General features: G+C 40.7%; 1 protein-coding gene across 4 annotated transcripts in view; it reads right to left on the minus strand.

Moving 5' to 3' along the window:
• Positions 1-1,260: 1,260 nt before the first annotated feature.
• The window catches only part of TOX3 (TOX high mobility group box family member 3), a 286,153-nt gene continuing 261,070 nt past the window's right edge, over positions 1,261-26,343 (minus strand). For all 4 annotated transcript variants that reach the window (XM_029608537.1, XM_029608536.1, XM_029608538.1 and 1 more), the window contains 4 exons: positions 20,105-20,374; positions 13,591-13,818; positions 5,334-5,414; positions 1,261-3,348 (listed from right to left, as the gene is read on the minus strand). In XM_029608537.1, the coding sequence (XP_029464397.1) occupies positions 2,587-3,348; positions 5,334-5,414; positions 13,591-13,818; positions 20,105-20,374 (1,341 nt within the window). In that variant the 3' untranslated portion in view covers positions 1,261-2,586. The remainder of the gene's footprint in view (positions 3,349-5,333; positions 5,415-13,590; positions 13,819-20,104; positions 20,375-26,343) is intronic.

Below are 26,343 nucleotides of genomic sequence, written 5' to 3' on the forward strand. Positions count from 1 at the left end.
GTCAAAATAGGATGATTTAGAAAAGGACAAAAACCTGACCGATGCACCTGAATCAATATTCTATGCCGCTGACTATAAAAAAGAAAGCTAAAATTGGCAGAAAACCTACCTAGAAGAATTACAATGTGGGCTCCACAAAAAAAAAAAAAACACTTCTGCTTCAGGAGGGGAGGAAAAGGATCCAAAACCTGAAGCCTCTGCAGAAATTAAGAGACTGAGGAGCCCCTCATAGGATGCAGGGGAGTGGTCAGGCTGTACAAGTCAATGCTTTTAGAAGCTTTGAAGCCAAACTTCCACATTGGGCTCCCATTGATGACGACATCTGGCTTGTCCTCAGAGAATCAGTAGATAGATGCCACTAGAACTGTGGCAGATATGTGCTTAGAGATGGACAGAAGTCCCTAGGAAAGATGGCGGCAGATAATGAACGGGAATGTAGTAAGAAAGACACAGAAAAACTGAGGTGAGGGGAGGGGTGTGGCAGGTAGTTTGGCTTAAAGGAGAGAAAGCAGTGGTGTAGAAGGTACCAGGGACAGGGATGGATGCAGAGCCAGCATGGATTAGCAGAATTGTTTCTTGGACCTGGATTCTGCTTCATGATCTGTCAATACATTCTCCTCATCACAAGTCTCCTCAGTTTTCATCTAACCTTGCCAAATTTTCACTTGAATATACGTATACACACACACACAATAAATGTATCTATATATAAATATCTATCCATCTCTATATAAATATATATCTATATCTATCTCTCTATATATATATATAAAAAAATTTTTGAAAAATTAATGTTTCCAGTTAATTTAGTGCTTGTGAAAAGTGATAAAGTCAAAATACTGGAAAGTGATATTCTCTCTCTTATCTATAGAACAAGCACCATATTAATTAAGGCTGTGCATATTGTACCTGAACCCTGCTCTGAGTCACCTGCTCTTGGTATTAAAGGGTAGTTTAGCCTCCCTTCCTGTGTAATATTTGCTCTTCCTGGTAAGACTTCCTGGTAATAATGGTGCCAATGGTTCTCAGAGGGTCTCTTTAGCAATGCCCTCTGAGAACTGGACTGAGGCTAACTCATGTCATATAAGATGGCAACAGCTTTCCACCACTAACAAACTGAATTGGTGGCTGAGAGATGCAAGGCTTTGTAACATGTGCACCATGTAACATGAACAATACATTTTTTTAAATTAAGAAAGTAAAGTGGGTTTGATGATATATGAATTGTAAATGGAACAGAATGATATAAGCATGACAAAATTTGACCATTTTTACTGAAATGTGTTTATTCTATAGCAAGATAAAAACATTTTTTTTTCAGTTAAGCAAAATACAAACAACTTAATTGCGGCTATCATAACTCATAAAAAAGTATAAAACAGCATAAAAACACAATAAGCAATGTCGCAATTAATGGTTTGTGTACCCAGTGTTTAACATTAAAGCCTCGTTTATGAAAACTTTACAACACATTATATGAAAACTTACACCTTCAAAAGAAAATATTTACATTGATGACTCAGGCATGGATTTGCTTTAAATATTCTACTTGCATTACAGTACAATAAAACTGTCTCTCTTTTAATCCTAGCTCTTGTAATAACAGATTTTAAGTGCATTTCCCTTTTAAAAAATACATTGTTTTAATAAGAAACTTGTCACTTAAACACAGAATATAATATTCACATCTGTTTTTCTAATTAGAATGTACATCATAGGGTTGCGGTATCAATATACATAGTTACAAAGTAGGCTTATTTTGGGGAAAAAAAAACAAACCAACAACTATGGACAGAGCTGAATGGGCAGGTCAACAATTATAGCCACTTGCATTTCATTTTCTGAAGATATTTAAAAGAGAAAAAAAAATAAGAGCTTTGGCAAAAAAAAAATCTTACATTATTTTTCATGACAAAAATGCCATCAACCACTATGTCATACAAAAATGCTTGTATGATACTGAAATGATTACTTTACAGGTAGTCACAACTGTGCTTTATAAAAGGTTTCATGAGTCCCAACTGCCCTGAAGTGCATTACACCCGTTCAGATATAAAAACGTGACACAGGGTAAAGACTACAAGGTCCATCGAGCCTGCCCCTTGTCCCTTCCTGATTCAACAACCGATCCTAATTGATATCTGAATTTATTTTTCACTTTTCAACAACTAAGAATCCTCCATGCTCGTCTCGTTCTCTCTTGAATTTCGATACCGTACTTTGAAGGCAGCAAATGTATGCATTGCAGTTTTCAAGGGCCAATCTGCAGCCATAGTGATCTCTAGGTATTTATTAGATATCAGATTCAAATATTGTAGGAAAAGCTTAAATAAATTAAAAAGGCATCACATGGAAAAAGAGCACAGCTTTTTTTTTTTGTTAAAGAAAATTATTTATATTCAGCTAAAAGATGATACACAGCTACATGGTAGTTCTTTATTGCCTATCTAATAGACACTTTAGAGAATCATTCGATCTGTTACGCATCGCTGCATAACCACCACCGACTACTTCTTTCACCTAAACGTAATTCGCCTCTTCCCTCCCCAAAATAAATGCAAATTGATTCTGCAAGATGATTTACCTTTAGAAAATACTGACTTGTGATAGTACTTGAGTCTGTGCCTGTGGCTGAATCTGCGACTGGTGCTGCTGAGGCGTTGGCTTGGGGCTTCCAATCGATGGGATGGGCGAAGCTATCTGTGAGGCTACCACGGACTGCGAAGCAACTGGAGAGTGCTGACGGGGAGATGGCTGAGACTGGTGTTGCATGTGTTGTATTTGTTGTTGTATCTGCTGAAGCTGTATGTGTTGCTGCAGCTGCTGTTGCATTTGCTGCTGATTAATTTGTTGCTGGATATGTTGCTGCTGCTGCTGCTGCAAATGTTGCTGCATGTGGTGCTGAAAATGCTGATGTTGCATTTGTTGCTGAATCTGCTGATGCATTTGGTGTTGATGCAGCTGCTGCTGTTGCATTTGTTGCAGCTGCTGCTGCTGTAGCTGCTGTATCTGGTGCTGCTGGGATTGCATGGAAGGACTCACTTGAGATGAGGGCGGTGTTGCAACCATTGGTGTTCCCATGGAGCTCATTAGTGGTGTTCCCATGTTTGCTGGCATGTTTGGTGCAATGGTAACGGGGGTTACAATCTGATTAGAAGGCAATCGCATCGTTAAAGGTTTTGGAGCTATTGCCCTGGGAAGGGACTGCTGAAGAGTTTGATTGGCTACAGACACTGCTGCATGTTGAGAAAGGGGAGAATTTAACAGAAGAGAGGATGTCAAATTAGTGGATGCTAATGTTTGCTGAACAGAACGAATTGTCTGTGCCTCAGCCGATTCTGCTGCGGCCTATTAAAAAAAAAAAAGAAGAAAAATTCAAATTTATATTGAGTTAACACACAACGGTAATTCACAGCATTTGAGAAGGGTAAGACTTCAAGCTGCCCTCATATTCTGCAGCACAATTTCCCTATATTTGTTGCTGTGAAATGTAAAAAAATTGATCTGTTTTTTTCATTTCTTAATGAAATTAAATAGCCCGCTCCCTGCCCTTCAAACCATTCCCCAAATATGTTAGAATTTGTAGAACATTTTCCGTGGGCAAAATCAAAATTCAAATGATTTCCTGTGTGTTAGTTACTTCACATTATTAATTAGTTATTGAGAATAGAAAGGCCAAGGTAGTAAGCAAGTAAAATTTGCAAACTTGACTGTGTACAAAATCAGGAGAAAACAGGTACTATATTTCATATAAGCACTTGAAGCAGAGTTTGCTAAATTTTTCAGCATCTCAAGTAATAAAATCTCATGCATATTTTTCAGCACGCAATATTTTATTCAAATTACGTTAATGAGCTGCTGTGATGCAAAATCATACAAAGCAGCTTATTAACAATAAGTAAACTATGCATGAAATTTGCTTGGTTGACTAAATTTAGAAAACAATTATTTGCAAAGTTTAGCAGAACCAAACTTTGTGTTCAGTTTTTCTATGGGGCTCAATGGCAAGCATAGAAAAATAGCGCATGAAAAATGTAATAGTGCATGCATAACACACACACTTTTGTACACAAGCTGCTAAAGTTGGAACATGGGTCATAAAACAGATTCCTTGTCAAACATTTTTTGGGAATACAATGAAATAAACCTGTATTTACTTTAATTTAGTTAAAAAAATGTATAAACTGCATTTCCTGACTATATATCACAACCAAGGGGTGCACAATAAACATTGGTATGATTCCATGATTTTCTTTGAATACATTTTTTAGAACCGCGTTTGTCACTCTGTTATTATATATTCTATAAAAAACATTAAGAGAATAAGCTATTACACCACAGAGAAGACAGCAATACCTTTTATGGAAAAGCAATTTAAGAATTCATGGATAAACCATTATGGGCCTATTAGAAAAGCAAGCTAACATCAATGCAGCAGTTTCACACACGTTAATGTACACACTTGCATTACCATTAGCACAAAGAAAACTTTGTAACGCAGACAAATATTTTCATGAACCGCGCTGGATGCAAATACATGCAGAATAATTCTTTAATGATTACTGCAAACCACACTGGGGTCACATGGCTTAAAGTAACCCCCAAAAGTTAGCTAAGTCTCAACAGGTAAGGTTAGCTTTCGCTGAGTGCATCAGAAGGTGAATGCACCCCATTGATGGCTGGGACTCAATTTCACCCCGTGTCCATAAAAGGTTGTCAGCGGCTTGTCTTTCCCATTCCCTGCCCCCTCCCCCAACTCCCCCCCCCCCTCATAAACACGCCATTATGAACTGAGTTGCAGCCCCTGCCAAAATATTTCCCTCTGCTAGAGGCCCCTCCAACTGCAAACCCTCCAACCACTCGAGGCCCCTCCGAATCATGATGCACCCCCCCCCCTCCCATGCCCTCCACCACCGGATCCTCTCCACTCTCACCTGCACCATCTGGGGTGGCAGAGTCTTTAGGGCAGAAGTGATCCCCACTTGCTCCTGCCTCACTCACTCCAAAGCATCAAATGGCATCAATGGCACAGAAGAGAGTGCGAGTGCCATCTGATAACTCAGCAAGGAGATCAGGAGCAAATGGAGATCACTGCTACCCTGAAAATCCTTGATGACATATCAGATGGGGTAGGCAAGGCGGTGGAAGTGTCAGGACTCGAAGCCTCCTAACATCTCTTGGGGGGGGGGGGGGGGGATTCCGGCAGGCGGGGGTGCTCTCTATAGAATACTTCAGTTCTGAGAGTTTTGTTTTGACTTCACCTTCAAATTTTCTAGCAGGCCCAAATCTACTGATCTTACATTTCTATAGCTTAATACATTGGCAGGCCTTACCTTGGAGACCAAACTTGCTCTGTAGGCGGCAAGTGCTTTCAGATATTCCTTTTTAGCAGCTTCAGTCTTTCTTTTGTACACCTGTTAACATAAGTGACAACACCGTCAGCCTATGTCTCATATCAAACAATTGTTCTTGCAAAATTATTGAATGCAAAGAGAATATAGATAATGATAATTTAATACCTTTAATTAAGAACATAAGATTTGTCTCACTAGGTCAGATGAAAGGTCCATCAAGCCCAGTATTCTGTTTCCTATAGTGGCCAATCGAGGTCACAAGTACCTGACAGGATCCCAAAAGATCGATAGACTTCATACTATTTATCCCAGGGATAAGGAGCATATTTTCCCAAGTCCCCCTTAATAATGACTTATGGACTTCTCTTCCAGGAACTTGTTCAAACCTTTTTAAATCTCAGCTACACTAACAGCATTTACTACATCCTCTAACAATGAATTCCAACGTTTAATTATGCATTGAATAAAACAATATTCCTTCTATGTGTATTAAATTCATTACTTGTCCCCCTAGTCTTTGTACATTTTGAAAGAGTAAATAACCGATTTGCATTTACCCATTCCACTCCACTCATTTTACTGACACCTATCAATGTCTCCCCTCAGCTGTCTCTTCTCCAAGTTGAAGAGTCCTAACCTCTTTATCCTTTCCTCATAGGAGAATTATTCCATCCCTTTTATCATTTTGGTCACCCTTCTTGGTATCTTTTATAAATTCACTATATCTTTTTGAGATGCAATGACCACAATTGTAGACAATAATTAAGGTGAGGTCTCACCTTGGAGCGATATAGAGGCATTATCATATTCTTTGTTTTATTCTCCATCCCCTTCCTAATAATTCCTAGCATTCCATTTGCTTTTTTGGCTGCCACCGCACACTGAACAGAGAATTTCAGCATATTATCCATGGTGATACCTAGAACCTTTTCCTGGGTGGTGATTCCGAAAGTGGAACCTTGTATTGTGCAGCTATGAAGTGGGTTTCTCTTCCTTACATGCATCACTTTGTACTTGTCCACATTAAATGTCATCTGCCACTTGGATGCCGAGTCTTGCAAGGACCTCTTGCAATTTCTTACAATCCTCTTGTGATTTAACAAGTTTGAATAATGTTTTTTTATCAGCAAATTTGATCACCTGACCAACAGGGGTGTAGCAGCAAGTTACAGCTACTTTAGCATTAATTGCAACCTATTCAGGATGCCCCATCTTCCCTGTTTTGTTAGTATCCTTGAAAGATACATCATTATCAACTGTGCACTTCAGAGCGACTGTCAGCTTTCCCCTATCCTTTAGTTTAAAAGCTGTTCTATCTCCTTTTTAAACTTTAGTATTAGCAGCCTGGTTCCACTCTGGTTAAGGTGGAGCCTATCCTGATGGAATAGGTTTCACTTTTCCCAGAATGTTACCCCAGTCCTTAAATCGGAAACCCTTTCCCCCACCATCGTCTCATCAACACATTAAGATTCTGGGGTTCAATCTGCCTCTGGGGTCCTGTGCATGGTATGGGAAGCATTTCTGAGAATGCAGCCATGGATGTTCTGGATTTCAGTTTCTTAAGAGCGTAAATTTAGCTTCCAGAACCTCTCTCCTGCACCTGCCTATGTCATTGATACCCACATGTACCTTGACAGCCAGCTCCTCCCCAGCACTCTCTAAAATTTTATCTAGGCGGCGCGTGATGTCTGCTACCTTCACGTCAGGTAAGCAAGTTACCCTCACACCCAGCAGCCACTCAGCTATTAACATATCTAATGACTGAATCACGCACTGTAACAGCTGTCCTAATCCTTCCTCCCGAGCACACATCCTTGGCGACACATCCTCGGTGTGAGAGGATAAAACATCACATAGATCACAGGATCACTTCCAGCCACACCAAGCTGATGGTTTCCTGCCAGCTGACCTTACATAAGATATGCCATACTAGTCCATCAAGCCCAGCATCCTGTTTCCAAGTGGCCAATCCACGTCACAAGTATCTGTCAAGTACCCAAATATTAAATAGTTCTCAAGCTACTATTCCTTATTGTTTAATAGCAGTTTATGGACTTCTCCTCTAAGAACTTTTCCAAACCTTTTTTAAACCCAATTAAACTAACTCCCATAACCACATCCTCTGGCAATGAATTCCAGAGCTTAACTATTTGTTGAGTGAAAAAGAATGCTCTCTGATTTGTTTTCAGTTAGCTACTTGCTAACTCCATGGAGTGCCCCCTAGTCCTTCTATTATCTGAGAAAGTAAATAACCAATTTCCATTAACCTGTTCAAGTACTTTCATGATTTTGTAGACCTCTATCATATCCCCCCTCAGTCATCTCTTCTCCAAACAGCCCTAACCTTTTTAGCCTTTCCTCATACGGCAGCCGTTCCATGGCCCTTATTTTGGTCATCCTTCTCTGCACTTTCTCCAGTGCAAATTATATATATATATATATATATATATATATATATATATATATATATATATATATATATATATTTTTTTTTTTTTTTTTTTTTTTTTTTTTTTAATATATATGGCAACCAGAATTACACACAGTATTCAAGGTGTGGTCTCACCTTGGAGCGATACAGAGGCATTACCACATCTACCATTTTATTTGCCATTCTAATCCTAACAATTCCTAACATTCTGTTTGCTTTTTTGACTGCCACAGCACACTGAGCCAACGATTTCAATGTATTATCCACTATGATGCCTAGATCTTCTTGCTGGGCGTTAACTCTGAATATGGAACCTAACAGTGTAACTACAGCGAGGGTTATTTTTCTCTATATGCATCACTTTGCACTTGTCCACATTAAATTTTGTCTGCCATTTGTAAATCCAGTCTCACAAGGTCCTCCTGCAATTTATCACAATCCGCTTGTGATTTAACTACTCTGAATAATTTTGTGTCATCCAAAATATGATCACCTCACTTGTACCCCTTTCCAGATCATTTATAAATATATTGAAAAGCACCGGTCCAAGTACAGATCCCTAAGGCACTCCACTGTTTACCCTTTTCCACTGAGAAAATTGACCATTTAATCCTACTCTGTTTCCTGTCTTTTAACCAGTTTGTAATCCACGAAAGGACATCACCTCCTATCCCATGACTTTTTAGTTTTCTTAGAAGTCTCTCATGAGGGACTTTGTCAAACTCCTTCTGACCATCCAATACACCACATCTATTGGTTCAACTTTGTCCACGTGTTTATTTACCCCTTAAAAAAAAAAAATGTAGGAGATTTGTGAGGCAAGACTTCCCTTAGGTAAATCTATGCTGGCTGCACAACATTAAACCATGTCTATCTAAATTTTTTGTGATTTTTATTCTTTGTAGCAGTTTCCATTATTTTTCCTTGCACTGAAGTCAGGCTTACTGACACTGAAGATCGTGCTCCGCTAAAGCAGCATAAGCACTGCTTGACTGGAGTTGGGACCATTCTTATTATGTTCCAGAAGGTCTCCTCTACATACCTCTGTCTGCCTCAGCTTCTCCAGGTCTGCCAGTCTGGCCTCCAGAGATCAGACTCATTATCTAGGAGGCAGGAGCTCTTTACATAGAGTGCACACATACAATACCTCACCAACAGGTAGATAATCATACATGTGGCACTTGGTGCAGAAAACTAGATAGCTCTCACTGCTGGACTTCTGCATCTTAATTTTATTACCTTACTGAAGTTTAAAGTTCATTATAGAGTAAGTAGGCCTCTCAATTTAAAGGGGTTGTAAATTATTTGGTATATTTTAAGATCTAAGGTTTTTAAAATTGATAACTGACATGTTAGTTTGTGAATAACCAACAAGACAAATTTTTCAATCACTAAAATCAAGGATAATTCTATATTATTCAAAATTACTAATTGACTCTTATTTTGAATTTAACTGGGAGATGGAGGGTGGGGATTATCTATTTAACAGAGAAAGAGCCTAGGGAGGGTGGGAGGGAATCAAACTAGTGATTAGTTACCCAGGAACTAGTATTCTCACCTTTTTAGATCAAGTAAGTGACCTTTGCAAACTCACAACTCTAATACTTACAAATACTAACAAACTAGTTCTATTATCTCTAAGCCCACACAATTCTTAACGGTGGTAAACAAATACTACATTAAACAAGCTCACAAATTAACCCAAAGTCCTATTTCTAACGACACACATATAAGTTTATTTCCGATCATGTTCAAAGCAATGTGAATGAACTAACCTGTACAAAGTTACACCTGATCTTTGCAGCACAACTTGTGAGGGTTACTTTACGTGAATACTATTTAAAATAAAAACTATGCATGCAAATTCCAACGTCACCTCTCCCCCAATCCAAGAACAATTTTTTTGTGTGCATAAAAGTATGCACAAAATCGGGTTGTGCATACACTTGTGCGCACAAACCATGTGAAATGGTTATAAGGAGCCATTTACACAAACTCATGTTTTATGCAAGTACGTGACTTTGAAAATTACTCTCTGAATGTACTATAGACTAAGCAAAGTGTGCAAATCTATTCCAGAAGGACTGCAATCTATTTTTTTTCCAGAATAACCATAATAAGCAAATGAATTTAATTCTTAGACCATGCAAACATATCTCATGAATAGTTATTGTAACTATTCTGGAAAGCAGACCTGTTTATTGTCCTTGAGGATGAGAAAGTTGTATGCCCCTGACTCAGGAGTAAGTTTTTTTTTTTATTTTTTTTAAATTATAAATCAATACCCAACTTAAAAAGAACAGAAGATTAGACCTCATAGATGTAAGCAATTAATGATGGTTACTGTTCACCTCAGTGAGATCTAACATGCTAAGTAAAAAAAAACAAAGATTACCATAAGTTTGGGTAGAGCTGAATATCAAATTACACAGTATCTATAGTAAATAAATATATAAATATTGTTTAACTAAAAAAGGAATGTGTGAGGAACTGTACGGATTTCTAATTTTATCAGTTTGCAAATCAGTGCAGTATATCGTTAGGTTAACTTGCAAATAAAAAATAGGGAGGCCATGCTTGATGCATGAACACAATTTTGTAACAGGGTATCTGTATAATCATTCTACAGCCCTGATCAGTCCTCCCCCTTCCCCAACAGCACATCCGCCTTTCTATTGGAGAGAGGAAAGAGGGTCCCAGCTACAGTGCAGACTATCAGATCCTGAGCAAAGCCATACAACTGGTCAAATCAACACTCTCCTGATCCTCCCTCCTAGCATGCGCTCTCAAGGCTGGTCGATTTTAGGGGGGGGGGGGGGGGGTCGGCAGACTCTCTATTAGCTATATATGGGAGATGCATGGGCACGTTAAGTAGGGGGTGAGGTACAAGATGAGGAAGAGATGATATAAGGCAGGAGGCTGTCCTATCCTGTGCTTCGGTCTCTGCCCTCTTACTTCCCACAGTTGCCATTGCAGTTCAGATCACCGATCGAGATCCTTTCTTGGCGTCACCTGCTAGCCTGGCACTACCAGCAACAATATCCCTTTAATCTGAAGTGACAGCTCCAGCCTACCAAATGGGCCACAGGGAAAGCAGCAGCAGCGTCGTCATCCAGTGCACAGTTGCAACAATGTGCAGGGTCCTTTTGGGGGAATACACTGATGCCACAGCCCACATGCCAATAGGTAGTAAAGGTATGATAAAAGGGATTATGGGGAACCATCAAACAAGTAGGGTTGAGCCGCAGACTGTAGCAAAGGTGAGAGAGGACAGATAGCGGTGCAACAGAGGTGACTTGCAGGGGATCATAGTATCTATAGCCAGTGGGGTGTAGGGATATATGAATTTTCTTCCTCTTCAATATTATTGTTACAACCCCCCTGTTCCTTGTGAACTGATATATATGATATGATTTGTATCATGAATATCAGTATAGAAAATAGTTAAATAAATAAATGAGTAGGACAGGAGTAGGGCAGTGGGAAAGCAGCCCCATGATTTAGGGGGGGGGGGGGGGGGGGGAGAAGAGGATCTGGGCTGGGTGGGAAGCACCTGTGGGAGTCCATCGGGCTTGGTGGAAAGGGGGACCCCAGGCACCTTCTCTTGCATGGGAGGTGGAGCCCTGGAAACAGGGCTCCAACAATAATATTGAAGAGGAAGAAAATTCATATATCCCTACACCCCACTGGCTATAGATAGAACTACCACTGGCTATAGATAGAACTGGCTATAGATCTGAACTACCCAACTGGGGTAGTTGGGTCCACCCCCTGGGGTGGACCCAACTACCCCAGCCCCGTTGACCCTGTATTCCAGCATCACAAGCTCTTGCTTGTGATGCTGGAATACAGGGTGACTCCATCCAGCCTTCTGAAATGACTGAATGGCATCCTGAGTCATACTGGCTGCGGCTACAACCCCCATGTGCCAGAAGAGTAGCAGCAGTACAATGCGAGGCCTTCCATTCTCCCCAGACAGCTGGTCAGTGAGCCAGACACAGGCCCACTAGCATGGTCCCCTGGGACTTGGCAGCAACAGCAGGCCACATGCTAAGAAATGAATTTTGACTCTCCAGGAATAGCCCCAAGGGAGGTTAGGGCATTTCAACCAGCTTGGCAGTCGTGTTAGGCACAAGTTGGTTTGGCTCCGATGCCACAGGCACAAAATAGTTGGGGAGCCAGGAGTTTCTGTACGAGCCATAGGGAAGTCAGATAAGCTTACTGGATTAGTTGGCAGCACAATTCCCAGAGATCAGAGTGCAGCAAGGTCAGGCAGCACAGTGCATAAAACAGATAGTACACCACTTAGAAAGGACCCACACAGCAAAGCAGCATACTGAAAACCCTGGCAGCAGAAGAGAAGGAGAGTGAGTCAGATGCAGGTCTTGAGGAAGGGAACATGACTGTGACTTTACAGACACAAAAGGGAAGAGTGCAACCTTCAAACTCTTCTGCCTGGTGAAACCTGGAGATAGACATACTTCCCTAAAAGAAATGAGGCCTTGCATGCTTATGGTTGACACTGGGATCTAGCCTTCCTTTTCTCCTCTCCTTCCCTACCGGGAAGGGAGGATTCAGTGAAATGTATGAAGGAAGGGCTCAAGTACATAGGTAATATTCTCTTGTCAGGTCATTAACAAACCTGAAACTTCTTATTCCAGTTGATCAATTGCGTGCTATATTGTGTGTCACCATTTCTGGTTAAGGAGTTTGGGTTGATCACGACTACCCATATTAAAAACGTGTTGCCGTGCCTGATACAGAGGCCACATGCAACAAAACGGCTGTGTTACTTACAAGGCCTGCCTGGGGCCATGTGGTTGGCTGTAGCAGTTCCTAATGAGTCCAGGGTATGGTTGCATCAGCACTTCTACATCCCGTCCTCTTGGTAGGCTGTGCAGGAACCAGTCAGCCCATACTGGGGATACATCAGGTTGGGGAGCAGATATAAGGAGGGGAATCATGCTATATCTTGGTCTTTTGCCTTCTCATTCCCACTGTTGCTGCGATTCTCACCCATCCTTCCTGTGTTTGAGGACGATGCAAGGGGCAGGTCATGGAGTTGTATTGAGGATTCAAGGGTCGGAAAGTGTTAAGGTTTGACATTTATATCTGTGGTTTACCATTCGCTACTTTAATTTTGTTACTTGGATGCAATATTGTTGAATTTGTTTCACTGTCACAGCTGGCAGGGACACTCAGGTCTGAGAGGGTTTAAATGGGGAAGGGCCTGAATGCTTCACAAGAGAGCTCTGAATGCTTTTAGGGCTGCTAAGGACTTTACAAGCTAGACATTTGGCGGTTGCCAGGGCCTGCGTGGCCTTGGAAAAAACAGCAGCTCGGTTAATCCCCGGTATGGTTGTGACCCATGGCTGTGGGCCAGCAGTCTTACTTTAAGAGTAACAGGTTGCCCAGTAATTCTCAGACACAAACAGAATCTCCTAAGAGGATTAAGGTGTTGCTTGCCCTGTGCAGGCCATGGGATCCAAAAGAATGTGTACTCTTGAACTACTACTTGGCTCATCCCTTTCTCTTGGGGATCTGGGGAAATGTATTCAGAAAGAACTCTGCTACCTAGGTTAGAGTCCCTTCTCTGGAAAGCTGTGGACTTTACAGTTTCACTTGATCAAATATTTCTTGGGAGTTATCAACTTTGGATTGTGTCTCATTGTTTTCAGTTAAGGAGGGTAGGCATGGGGGCTGGGGTGGACCCAACTACCCCATCCCCGTTGATTTTAGCACTGAGATCAAGAAGTAATTTGCTACTTTGATCTATTTTACGATACATTTTTCATGTTTCATTACCTGTTTTTGTTCTTCTCCTAAACCATCCCACATAGATGCTACTATTTTGGAAACCTCTCCGAAAGTGGCGTTGGGGTTTTGCCCTTTAATTGCAGCCTGTGTGTCCCTGAAGAAGAGGGCGTAGGCAGACACCGGCTTCTGTGGCTCATTTGGATCTTTCTTTTTCTTCTTCTTTGGAGTCTTCGGTTTCTTGCCTGAATCTGGGGCAGCTCTTTTTTCTCCGATGACCTAGGGAACCGCAACAACGTACTACTTATACAGGGCCAATTTAAATAGCAGTGAGAAAATAGTCACTATTACAAAGCACAGCTAGAATTCTCCAAAATAGACAAATTACTTTTTTTTTATATTTCTTCCATGTTTTTGTATTGAAAATCCCATTGTAGACAGTATTGTGTGTATAATACAATGACCAATTTACTTTGTGAGGGGAGGAAAAACAAGGATTATACTTATGGCTAGTGCCAACTTGCCAGAGCATCTCCTAACTTTCTCTAAACAAACGTTAGCGCGATTTGCGGAATTATCACACGTGGTAACTCCTTGGAAAATGAGGCCCTTACATAGGTAAAGTGCATTTACACATGTAAAACCCAGTTTTAAACGTGTAAATGCTTTTGAAAATCAGCTCTTAACTTTGAGATTTGGTCTATATATTTGATATATGTTCTTAATACAGTTAATACAATTTTATCAGACATGCATACATATTCAAAAAACAATGTGATAAAATATATGCAAGGTTACTAATGATGGTTAAGGGCTTTGCTTACATTTTATATAAAGACACAAGTAACAGATCCTTTGAATACTATTTCAGTCTTGTGATTCGTGGCTCACAGGAGGGACCTGAGAAGTTGTGATACTCACCCCAATGTCGCCACTGTAAAGTTTCCTTGCCGATGCAGTAGTCGCCACCATCCCTGCTGGTGTGGTAGGACACTGCCCGTCTCCACTAGTGCATGCTGATATTATGAAATCTAAAGGTCTGTGGCGGGAAAACACCTGGGGCGCCCTTAGATGACATCAACAGCTTTCCCCTTCTTAAGGGAAGCCCAGATCTCCCCAGTTGCCTCAGCAACAGGTCCAACCTATTTGACAGTGTGCGTTGCTTCACAGTTCCTGCCTGGTCTACCCAACCTGCTCCTGCCTTGCCTGACCCGTTTCTTCATACCCTTGCCCGTTTCCTCCTCAGATAGATTCTCAGTTTTGACCTTTGCCTGGACCATCACAACACCTGACTTTCACCTGCCACAGACCTTTGCCTAACCCCGGACACCACCTATCAGAGACCCTCGCCTAAGTCCTGCTGGCCCCGGCACTCAAAGGCTCAACCTGAGGGGAACAAGAGCTGGTATAGATGAAGCCTCCCACAAGTCTCTGCCTTGCTAGGGTCCGCCCGCTGGTGGTGAGAACCTGCTGGGATCCTCCCTGCATGTTGAGCCAATCTCACCCCATCCAAGGGTCCACTGGCACAACACTCAGAAAGTCTGCCTTTTTCAAATGAAAGTTCGTAATGAATGGAACCTTTGCTGAAGGGATAGGTTGTTAGCTAATCATAAAGTGCATTTGCTAATTCCAAAGAAAGTCTATTTTAGTCAAACAAAATGCTAATTCTCAAACAGCTCACAAAAAGAAAGTCCGTAAAATATTACTAAATTATACCAATTTTTAAAGCAGAATTACGTGCATAAATGAACTCTGAAAATCATTTCACTAAATCTATCCATACAAGTTTCACTGCTATTACATCCACATAAATTTTCCATGAAAACTTATATGCAGACTTTTTAAAATCCAGAAGCATGCACATAAGTCCAAACTCCTCTCCCAGTAACACCTCTACTGAGCCTGGGCAAACTTGCACACAAACCTGAATATTGGGCAGGCAATTTTGTAAAAGACCATTTCTGTGCATAAAATATTTTATCCCCAGACATCTCTTTGAAATTTACTCTCTATATCATCCTTAGCATACAAATAAATCACTTTATTAAAATGCTTAAAAAGAATACCCATTTTGCAGTATTTTCCAAGTTCACATACTATAACAAATGGTCACAATTAACCTGCATACGTAAAATAGTTATTTTAAAATTCTTTAAACGGCTTGCCTGAAAGTCCCCTGAACTTTCTGCGAGTAGTCATATAAGCTAGAAAATCATGAATTTTCAGAAATTTATCACATTTAACTGATCCATATTGGCTTTGATATCACAAATGAAATCTCTTACACCTTTCTTGAGCCAATGACATTCTTTCATTGGAGGTAATTTGTGAAACTGTTCTGAACATACCTTTTCCCAGAATTTTAGAAGAACTACAATACAGCAGCTTACAGAATTGAAAAAAAAAATGACGGCAGAAAAATGCAAGTATAGCAGAGTTGCTTACCTGTAACAGGTGTTCTCCTAGGACAGCAAGATGTTACTCCTCGCACATAGGTGACATCGGATGGAGCCTGGCACGGAAAACTTATGACAAAGTTTCTAGAACTTTGACTAGGTACACTGAGCATGCCCGGTATTCCCTATACCACATGTCCATGTGGGATCCCTCTTCAGTCTCTTAATATAGAATTATGATAAAAATAAAATAATAAACAGGAGAAACCCAACTCCGCGGGGTGGCAGGCGGGTTTGAGGACTAACATCCTGCTGTCCTAGAAGAACACTTGTTACAGGTAAGCAACTGATTTCTCCTAGGTCAAGCAGGATAGTAGTCCTCACACATGGGTGAATCCCTAGCTACAGGCTGCTCCCCAACACAAATGGGACCAACAAGCACCAACCAAGTGCACAACATCAGCAGTGCTGTTGGAAACAGAAGGGAAGATAGCCTGAACCCAAACAATGGGCCCTAGGCAGGGAGAGTTGGGTTCTACACCTCAAAGAGATTCCGGACAACAGACTGGCCAAACCACTATCACGTTGGCCATCCCTATCCAGACAATAGTGTGATGTGAATGTGTGGAAAGAACTCCACGGGAACTGCTCACAAGTGGGCTACAGACATTGCAATGGCTCTGACAGAATGAGTCTTGACATGACTCCCAAGATGAAGTCCTGCCTAAGCATAACAGAAGATGATGCAATCTGCCAGTCAATTCAATAGTGTCTGTTTGGCAACAGCAACTCCCAATCTATTTTTGTCAAAAGAAATGAAAAGCTGGGGACTGTCTATGGGCTTTTGTCCACTCCAGGTAGAAGGGTAAGGCTCTCTTGCAATCCAAAATGTGCAGTGCTCATTCGCCTTGGTGCGAATAAGGCCTGGGAAAGAATGTTGGCATGACAATTGACTAGATAGATGGAAATCCTTCACCACCTTAGGTATGAACTTAGGATGTGTGCACAAGACCACCCTATCATGATAAAACTTGGTGGCAATCACTTCAGCGGACTGACCCTGCGCGCTGAAGCGATCACCACCAAAAATATAACCTTCCGGGTCAGGTACTTCAGATCACAGGTGCGCAAAGTCTTAAAAGGAGTTTTCATCAGCTGAGCTAGCACCACATTGAGGTCCCAAGACACAACGGGGGGCCACAGGGGAGGCTTCAACTGAAGCAGGCCCCCATGGTACGCCCATCGCTGTACAGCCAACTATTGGCTGTACAGAGATGGGCGTACCATCTACACCTTAGAGGTATACTCCAATTGCACTTAGATGAACTCTTATGGAGTTGGTTTCTTAAGCCAGACTCTGATAGGTGTAGAAGGTAGTCAAGACGTTTTTGTGTGGGGCAGGGGGAAAGGATCTAGAGCCTTCTGCTCACACCACACGGAAAACCTTCTCCACTTCAGTCCGTAGGACTTTCTAGTGGAAGGCTTTTGAGAAGCTACAAGGACCCGAGACATATTTTCGGAAAGATCCAGCGGCTGCATCATCAGCCTTTCACCATCCAGGCTGTGAGTGACAGGGTCTGGAGGTTGGGATGCTGCAGCCTGCCCTGATCCTGTGTGATTTCTGGGGAAGTGCCCAGACTGATCGGTTCCCGGAAGGACAACTCCTGGAGGAGTGGAAACCAGACCTGTCTCAGCCAATGAGGGGCTATGAGGATCATAGTCCCTCTGTCCTCTCGAAGCTTCTGGAGTCTTCGTTACTTGAGGAAGTGGAGCATAGACATACAGAAAGACCTCTGCCCCAATGGCAAGCAAAGGCTTCTGAGGCTGATTCGCTGACATACAAGATACAGGGAGCAGAACTGAGTCACCTTCCTGTTGCAGGGGGATGCAAACAAGTCCACGTCTGAATTTCCCCAGAGGTAGAAGAGCCAATTTGCCATCCCCTGGTCCGGCAACCACTATCACATTCTCTGTTCCAGCCAGATATATGGCCTGGAATACAACCCCATGGGACAGAGCCCAGGACCAGATCTGGATTGCTTCCTGACACAGGAGATATGACCCTGTGCCTCTCTACTTGTTGGCATACCACATTAATATTATTATTGGATAGCTGATCTCTGAAAGCCTATAGAGTGTAACCGATCGCCCGGAGCTCCAGGAACTTTATTTGACATGGTGCTACCTGGGCGGACCACATACCCTGAGTGCGGAGCCTGTTTACATGAGCACCCCAGCCAAGGGTGGACGCATCCATAGTAAGGACAATTAGGGTAGGGGGAGTTTGGAAAGATATTCCCTGCTCCAATTTCAAGAGAACCCACCACCAAGCCAAGGAGTCCCAGAGAGATGGAGTGATGTGAATGTGGGCCTGGAGGTCCTGGGTGGCCTGGCCCCAATCTAACCTCAAGGTCCATTGGGCTCTGCCCATGTGTAAATGTGCCAAGGCAGTAACATGGACAGTTGCGGCCATGTGGCTCAACAGCCTCAACATGTGCCGAGCTGATACCTGCTGACTCTACTGAATAACTTCCGCTATGGACGCCAAAGTAATCGCTCTGGGGTGCAGCAGAAAAGCTTTTGCCTGAGCCGTGTCTAGCAGGGTTCCTATGAAGTTCAATTGAGGTGACGGGCTGAGATGGGACTTTGGGTAGTTTATGATGAACCATAGTAACTCCAACACCCAGATGGTCAAGTGCAAGGACCAATCTTGCACCCGCCCGAGAGGAGCTTTTGACCAGCCAATCATCCAGATAGGGGAAAACATGCACTCCCAGTCTGCGGAGGTGCTCCCTCACCATGGCCAGGCATTTTGAAAAGGCATGTGGCGCCGATGCTAGCCTGAATGGCAACACTCTGTACTGGAAGTGCTGTTTTCCCACTTCCTGTGACTTGGGAAAATCTCAATGTGGGTGTATGCATCCTTTAAAATCCAGGGAACATAGCAGTCTCCTTTTTGCAGGTGGGGAATCAAGGTGCCCAGGAAAACCATCCTGAACTTTTCTCTTTTTAGAAACTTGTTCAAGGCCCTCAGGTCTAGGATGGGACGGAGACCCCCTGTTCTCTTTGGTATCAGGAAGTACCGGGAGTAGAATCCTTACCTTGGTGGGACAGGTTCGACCACTCTGGCTGTTAAAGAGGGAAGAGAGTTCCCTTAACAGTACCTTCTGATGCACTAGCAGCCCTGAAAATGGGCACGGAGGAGAATATGGGGGACACCCAATAGATTTAATCAATACTCTTGATGTACGATGGACAGAACCCACTGGTTCGAGGTTATATTGGGCCACCGATTCGCAAAGAACCGTAGCCTGCAACATCCCTTTGCGGTCATCTTGTCACACAAGCAGTACCTCCGGACGTTGGGTGATGCCCCCAGGAGAGAATGCACACATCTGGTGGGTTCGTAATGGACAGTCCTTGGGCACTGAAAAACCTGTTGAGGCCATGATGATGATGATTTGAAGGGGCAAAAACAACAACAACGGAGGTGGCGAGCGATTGACCTCGGCGAGCACAGAGGCACCGCCGCCACAGGGGAATGGAAGCAAAAGAAAAGTTACTGAATGCTGAAAAACATGACTAACATACAGGGGAACAGAGAGGGACCTACACGTGGGAAAAATCTGAAAATGATCAGTGAAAATTTTTCCAAATACTTTTTTTTTTTTTTTAAACAAAGAACATGAGCTCAGTAACCATTTGAAAAGGGACTCCGCATGGACACGTGGTACTGGGCATGCTCAGTGTACCCAGTCAAATTTCTAGAAACTTTGACATAAGCTTTCCGTGCTGGGCTCCATCTGATGATGCCACCCATGTGTGAGGACTTACCCTCCTGCTTTCCTAAGAGAATGTTTATTACCTTGTAAACTTTTTAAAAAATTGCACAGTACAGAGATAGAGCCGTGTTCTTTTAATTCAGTTTTAACGTGTATAGCATCTAAATATCTTTAAAAGGCAAAACTAATTACAGGTGAATGGACAGTTAAATAAGGCATGGGTAGACTCAAAGCAGAAAATAAATTGTAAAGCAACCAGGTTAAACTTTAATCATAGAATAACTATAAGATTTGCAATATTTCATACAGCACTACATTCCATCCATGCAAACGTGAGCCACCTCAGAGCTTTCTCCAGTTAAAAAACGGGGAACTGTTGTCACTTACTCTGTTGGCATCATCTGCATCCTCTTCATTTACTGAGCTAGATGGAGAAGGAGTTGCCGACTTGCTTGCAGGAGGTGAAGGGGACGTGTGGGGCAGGCTGGCACCCCCTAAGTTTAGCCCCAGCTGTACGCTCAGCTGAGATTGGTTTATTGTGGTTAGCTGACTGGGAGGCATTATTCCTGTACGAGCAGCATCAGTCATATGGACAATAGATCTCATAACCAACGATTGATCTTGGCAATACTGTGAAATTTGTGCTGTCCTGTGATCCTAAAAGAAAGGAAATAAATAACATTAGCTATTAAAATATGTGGTCATATAACATTGCTGCTAGTGGAGGGGCAGCCTGTGTGTCTAGTAATCCACATTTTGACCCATGAATTTGATGGTGCTGCTACAGCAATATACTGTGGTTCCATTGGCTTTACTGGAGCTTAACCACCTCTGCTGAATCCATAAAATGCCTCAGATTATCAGGAGTACCACTGTATAAATTTAGCAAAGATTTTTTTTTTTTTTTTACCTTTAAAACTTAACATAATTCAGCACACTGTACAATACTTGCAGTCCTATATACACACCCAAAAGAGACCTGTGGGGTTACATTCAGGAAACCACCGTAGCAGTCAGCCGAGTTTCAAAGGGTTACACTCATGTCAGTAAAATCTCTGTTCTGTATATTGTACACCTTATTTTTCTATTCAAAATGCATCGCATGTGGCTTCTAAGCCATAGTTTGAATATCACTGTGCTGGAGATACAAACATGAACCATAAAATGATTCGGTTACCTAGCAGCAGTAAAACAGCACAATCTGTATCATAAAACGATTCCATTTCCGCCCTATAGGATATCTCGTCTCTTCTGAAGATATAGCCACTGTTTTCTATTAGATACTGGATTACACAGTCCTGCTCGTACCTGTGATAACACTTTTCCAAACATGGATTACAGAAGTGGAAGGTGGAAAGCCGTCAGCTTTGGAGCACGTCTCACTCAAGGTGCTTTTCTTTAAAATTATTTACTACCTAACTATACAGTTGTTCTAATTTGGTGTTTCAGACAGTGGCATCTTGCAGTAATTGCAATTCCTTTTTTTTAAAAAAATATATCACTTTCTCTATATTAATCCTATCCTTTGGATGAAAATGTTGTGAATACCACTTGCTAGGAACATCTAGGTGCTTCAGGAACAACTAGCTTTTCTTCTAGCTTGGAAAGCATGAACATAATTGTCTTCTCTTTTTAAGGGACTTCCATGGGACAGAGCACTGAAGCACTAGAATCTGAAGAAAATAGTTTTATTTCAGCTGCTCTCATGCAAATTTCTTATTTCTGTTTGGCCTCTGATTTTACTTAAATCTTTTGATCAACATCAGGATTCAGGATCAGGATCAGGATGCAGGATTCAGGTTTCCTTCCTTTTCACTCTTTGCTGTATATTTAAGATGCAAATTGGTTTTATAAAAGCAGATTGGCTGAGATCACTTGTAATTGCGCTGCAAAATTATTTTCATAAAAGGGGCAAACAAGAGAAAAAAAACAAAATGGCCTGCAATGCGCAAAATACATAAAAATTTCATGATTTTGCATGGCTTGTTTTTTTTGGGGTTTTTTTTTTTAGCATTTGCCCCTTTTGGAAAAAAAAACAACCTCTCACAAAATATCCCCTTCCAAGTAATAAACTTTCACATGCAACAAATGTTTACTAAAATTCTAATTAATGAGCTATTGCAATGTAATATCATGCAAAGCAGCACATTAAATTTGGAATAGAGTGAAAGCCAGTGTGCAAAGTTGTCTTCACACAAAATAACTACACTCTTAATGAGTTTTGTTTTTCAGCAAAACTTCTCAATGCAAGTTCATGGAGTTTATTTGCATCCATAGCAATCTTGCGTAAAGAGGCAGGTAACCCCTGGGAACTACTCTGAGTTACAACATCAGTCTTTTTGGGTGTTAAATTGAGGAGGGGAATGCTGATCTTGCCGAGGAACTACAAGATAATATTCTTTTCAGGAATAAAAGTCAGGTGTGCAAAACGCAGGTATAAAGTAGCCAAAAACTTTTCACCTGCATGGGAGCAGGTGCTGTTCCTGCAGAAATCTGAATATACAATCTCCCTGCATGCTTTGCAACTCACAGCACGTTCCCCACACGTATACTTTTACCCTCACTGAGGTGGGGGCCCATTCATCAAAACAAGATTTTACATAAGTACAATTCTGATTATTGCCCCCTCAGTATCTTCCAAGCTGACTGAGCAGTTTTCATTTTAGTATTCAGGGGGTCCAATTTACTGATAATACTAGTCACATGGAATAATGTTTTACAAATTTACCATGGAGGTTACATATCAATGATAAAAAGTGGCGTTAGATCAAGCATTTTTCCAAATTTATAGGTTAAAACCTATGGAGGTAATTTTGAAAGACGTTAATTGTGTAAATGTAAAATGCTATCAGATCAAATTTTAAAAGCTATTTACCCGTGTAAAGTGCACTTACAAATGTATAACCTATGGACAATTCAAAGGGATGTAGAACAGCAATTTTCAAAAGCCTACACACACCGTTAAAGCATGTAAACTTTAAGCATGTAAATGCTTTGTAAAATCAGACCCTATATTCAGAGTTAATGAGAATAAAATGGAGGGGGCAATTTTGAATCTGGCTGCTGGCCCTGCAACATCCATAGGATTTTAAATTTATTTTTCAAATGAAAATTGCGCCAGCAAACTAGGCGCCGAAAACTAGGTGCAGGGATTTCAAAATGAAATCTCCTCACAGCAATAATCAGACTGTGTTTACCCATAGAAAAATGTATGAATACTGGGCGGGTGCAGCCAAAATAAACTGTTTTGTTTTTTCATTTCTTTTTTTCTCCAACTTCTGATTTAGTTTTGTTCCATTTTGTTTTTAGTGTGCACCTAGTTCTGAGTACGGTATGTACTATCACGCATTAGTGCGCACTAATTCAATATCAGTGAGCACTGAAAGCAAAATGATAAAACAAAAAAACACTGTACATTCTTACTGATTATTGGCCCCTGTATGTATTATTGAAGAGCAGGAATATCTGTAAGGTATAAATCTACTACACCTGGTTTATTAAAGTATTATTTGTCCTCATGGAACCTATGTCACAATTAATCTACCTTTCAGTCGAAACAGGTATCAAGCAACAAAATTCTCTGCAAAGAAATTCAGAATGATTTTTTCAGGAACCAATATCAGACATCCCAGTAACATTCTTTACTGAAAAATATCCCAAATGTCATCTTACGTTTACTTAAGCATATGCAATAAAAGAAACCACAGCACCTAGTTCCTGAATCTGTCCCCAGGGAGTTTCATATTGTGACGCCTAGTTCTACAGCTTCCTTTCCATTGAAAAAGCTTGGCTTCCTGTGCATTAACCTGTCCAGATATTTAAATGTCTGTATCGGATCTCCCCTGTCTAGCCTCTCTTCTAGGGGTATAACTGGGAAAACTGTGTGCAAAATCAAAGTGAGGCTGCCCTGTACCATCATTGGGGCTGGGAGCTGGAGCTAGAAACAGCTGTCAATCATAGCAAAGCCTCCCATTCGGTCATGGAATTCTGGGGCCATGGTATGCCAGGAGGGAACTGGGGAAGACCTACTTGCATCGCTGTGTGAGTCCCGACCCACCCGCACAAATGGCGCGGAATGTAAAATCCAACGCCCATGTGCATGCGGGGAAACGTATTTTATGCCGCGTCCATGTGTGCACATCAGCAACCGCACGCACCGTGTGCATCTTTTAAAATCAACCCCTATGTGAGTAAACTAATACATGTGAACATTTATTAAATTATGTCATATTCTGATACACATACATATTTTGTGAATATATTGGTTTTCAGACCTGATGACCTGTTATCCAAGCTGATTTAATCTTCCTCCTAATGAAATACAGCTACCGGTGAAACAGAGGTCTTTGTTGAGGAACGAGCAGTTTTCATACCTCAGAATCCATATCATAAATAGCTCACGTTTGAAGTATTTAAAGTGGAATTCATCCCTATTACCACATATTATTCTGGGTACCACATTTAAAGTTCAAAATTTAAAACTGGATCTCCATTAGAACTACAAGTAATTGTGGATACCACTGTCAAAGTTCTTACTTGGATCAAAGAGATATGAGCTACGGCTTTTGGATATGTACTAATTATTTTGGACATGCAGTAATCACATTGGTACTATGGAAAGAATTAAGGAACATGATTCATTATATATTTTGGTAGTTGGTCAAACCTTCCAAGTCTATGCTACATTAAGAATATCTGACATACATAATTGTAAAAATGATTGTTTTAATTTTGACTGCATGAGTATTCATCCAATCTATTCAACATATATACTGTATTTAATAGAGATGTGTTTTGGGTTTTGATATCGTGTTGGGCTGCATTTCAGGGCCCCCCTGCGAGAATTTTGTTTTTTCCGTGGTTCGTTTTTTCACGCTAACCCGAAAAATGAATTTTTCTGAAATTTTTGAAAAATTTTATTCGTTTTTTGGTTCTCCCGAACCATACCGAATTAGGCAATTTCATTGAAATTGCTTAATTCGGGAAAAACGAATGTACATCTCTAGTATATATATATATATATATATATATATATATATATATATATATATATATATACACATATATACATGCACAAAAATACATGAATACACACACATATATATGAAAGATTCTTTGAGGGTAGTGAATTTTTATATCGTTGAGTAAAATGTATCTAAAGATGATATCCTACGTTAGTTTATAAGACCAATTTGGCCCTTTCTTCAGTGGTCTTATAAGCAATCAGTGTCCCTACCTTCCTGGGATTGGGCGAGAAACTGCATAATTAGCTTGATGGTGCATATTTTATATCTGCCACAGAATAAACATTCCTGAAAGCTTTAACACCTCTTAATTTAATCCTTTGAACAAAACTTCAAGGACTTTGCCTTCCTTCAATCTCAGCTCTCTCTTTCTGCTCTTGGTTCAGCCCTTCCCCTCACAGCCTGTAGGGAAACTTCTTCCTTTGTTCCCTCCCCCCCTTCCTCCTATCCTGAAGTGAAGAAAGAATGGAGAGGGACAGCAGTCAGAATGTTTGATTCCTCACTTATTTATTCGGTTTTATATACCGATGTATAGTTTTTCATCCTTCACAACGATTTACATTTGTAAAAATTTAAAAAAGAACAAACATGATACTTAAATCAAATTATACAAATTAAAATACAATTTGGTCTTAAAATAAAACAAAAAATTAATTAGCTCATAAATAAAATCACTTACAATAAATTGATTAAAAATTAATTAAAATAAAATAATTTGCTCAATTCTATATCAAATGCTTGATTAAAAAGCCACGTTTTTAGTGCCTTTCTAAACAGTTTCATATCTCTTTGTAGCCTCAGTTCAAAGATCCAAAGATGCTTATGATATAATTTCTGGATGGAGTGATGTTCCTATAGAAGAATTTCTTCATGCAAGGTTCTTGGCACCTGTATATCTGGGCAATCATACACCATTTTCAAAGACTTGGATGTGTTTTGGAAGACTGAAGGTGATAGTGTTTTACAGCTGGTCAAGAGGCATTAATTTCAATTCATAGAAGCCTTGATGAGTGGCACTACTGCCGACAAGTTTTAACTTGGATTAGTTCAAACCCTTTTTGTATCTCTTACCATGTGTACAATATATGTGTAATTTTTATGTAATTAAAGGCATGCCAAATTGCTGATACTGAGAACATGTTTGGCATAAGCAGCTCACACACTTGGAAAGATGACAAGAACTTTCTCAAGAAAATATAAAATGGATGGTTAAACTCTGCCAATTAAAAACAAAACTGACATTACACTTTTAGGTCTTACCTTGATAAACTGTTGATTTTTGCTACTTCATACATTTTGTATATATAAATATTGTTTAAAAACAAATATAAAAGGTTATCAATAAAATATAACATTTTTGCATAGTTGTGTGTGAAACTATGCAAAATTTAATGAATTTGTCACGTCATCCGCCACAGAATCTTGAAAAATCTGCCACAAAACGGGGAACTCTTCCTAAAATGAATCCAGTCTTTTCCAGGGCCAACAGAGCTACTGGAAGTCTGCCCTTACTGTGTACAAAGTAATTTACTTTCAGGGAAAAGATTTTCTGAACATGGATGTCAAACTTACCAGTTACAGCAAAAAAATATGGTAAACGTA

This window comes from Rhinatrema bivittatum, chromosome 7 (assembly GCF_901001135.1).
Source record: "Rhinatrema bivittatum chromosome 7, aRhiBiv1.1, whole genome shotgun sequence".
In the NCBI taxonomy this organism is placed as follows: domain Eukaryota; kingdom Metazoa; phylum Chordata; class Amphibia; order Gymnophiona; family Rhinatrematidae; genus Rhinatrema; species Rhinatrema bivittatum.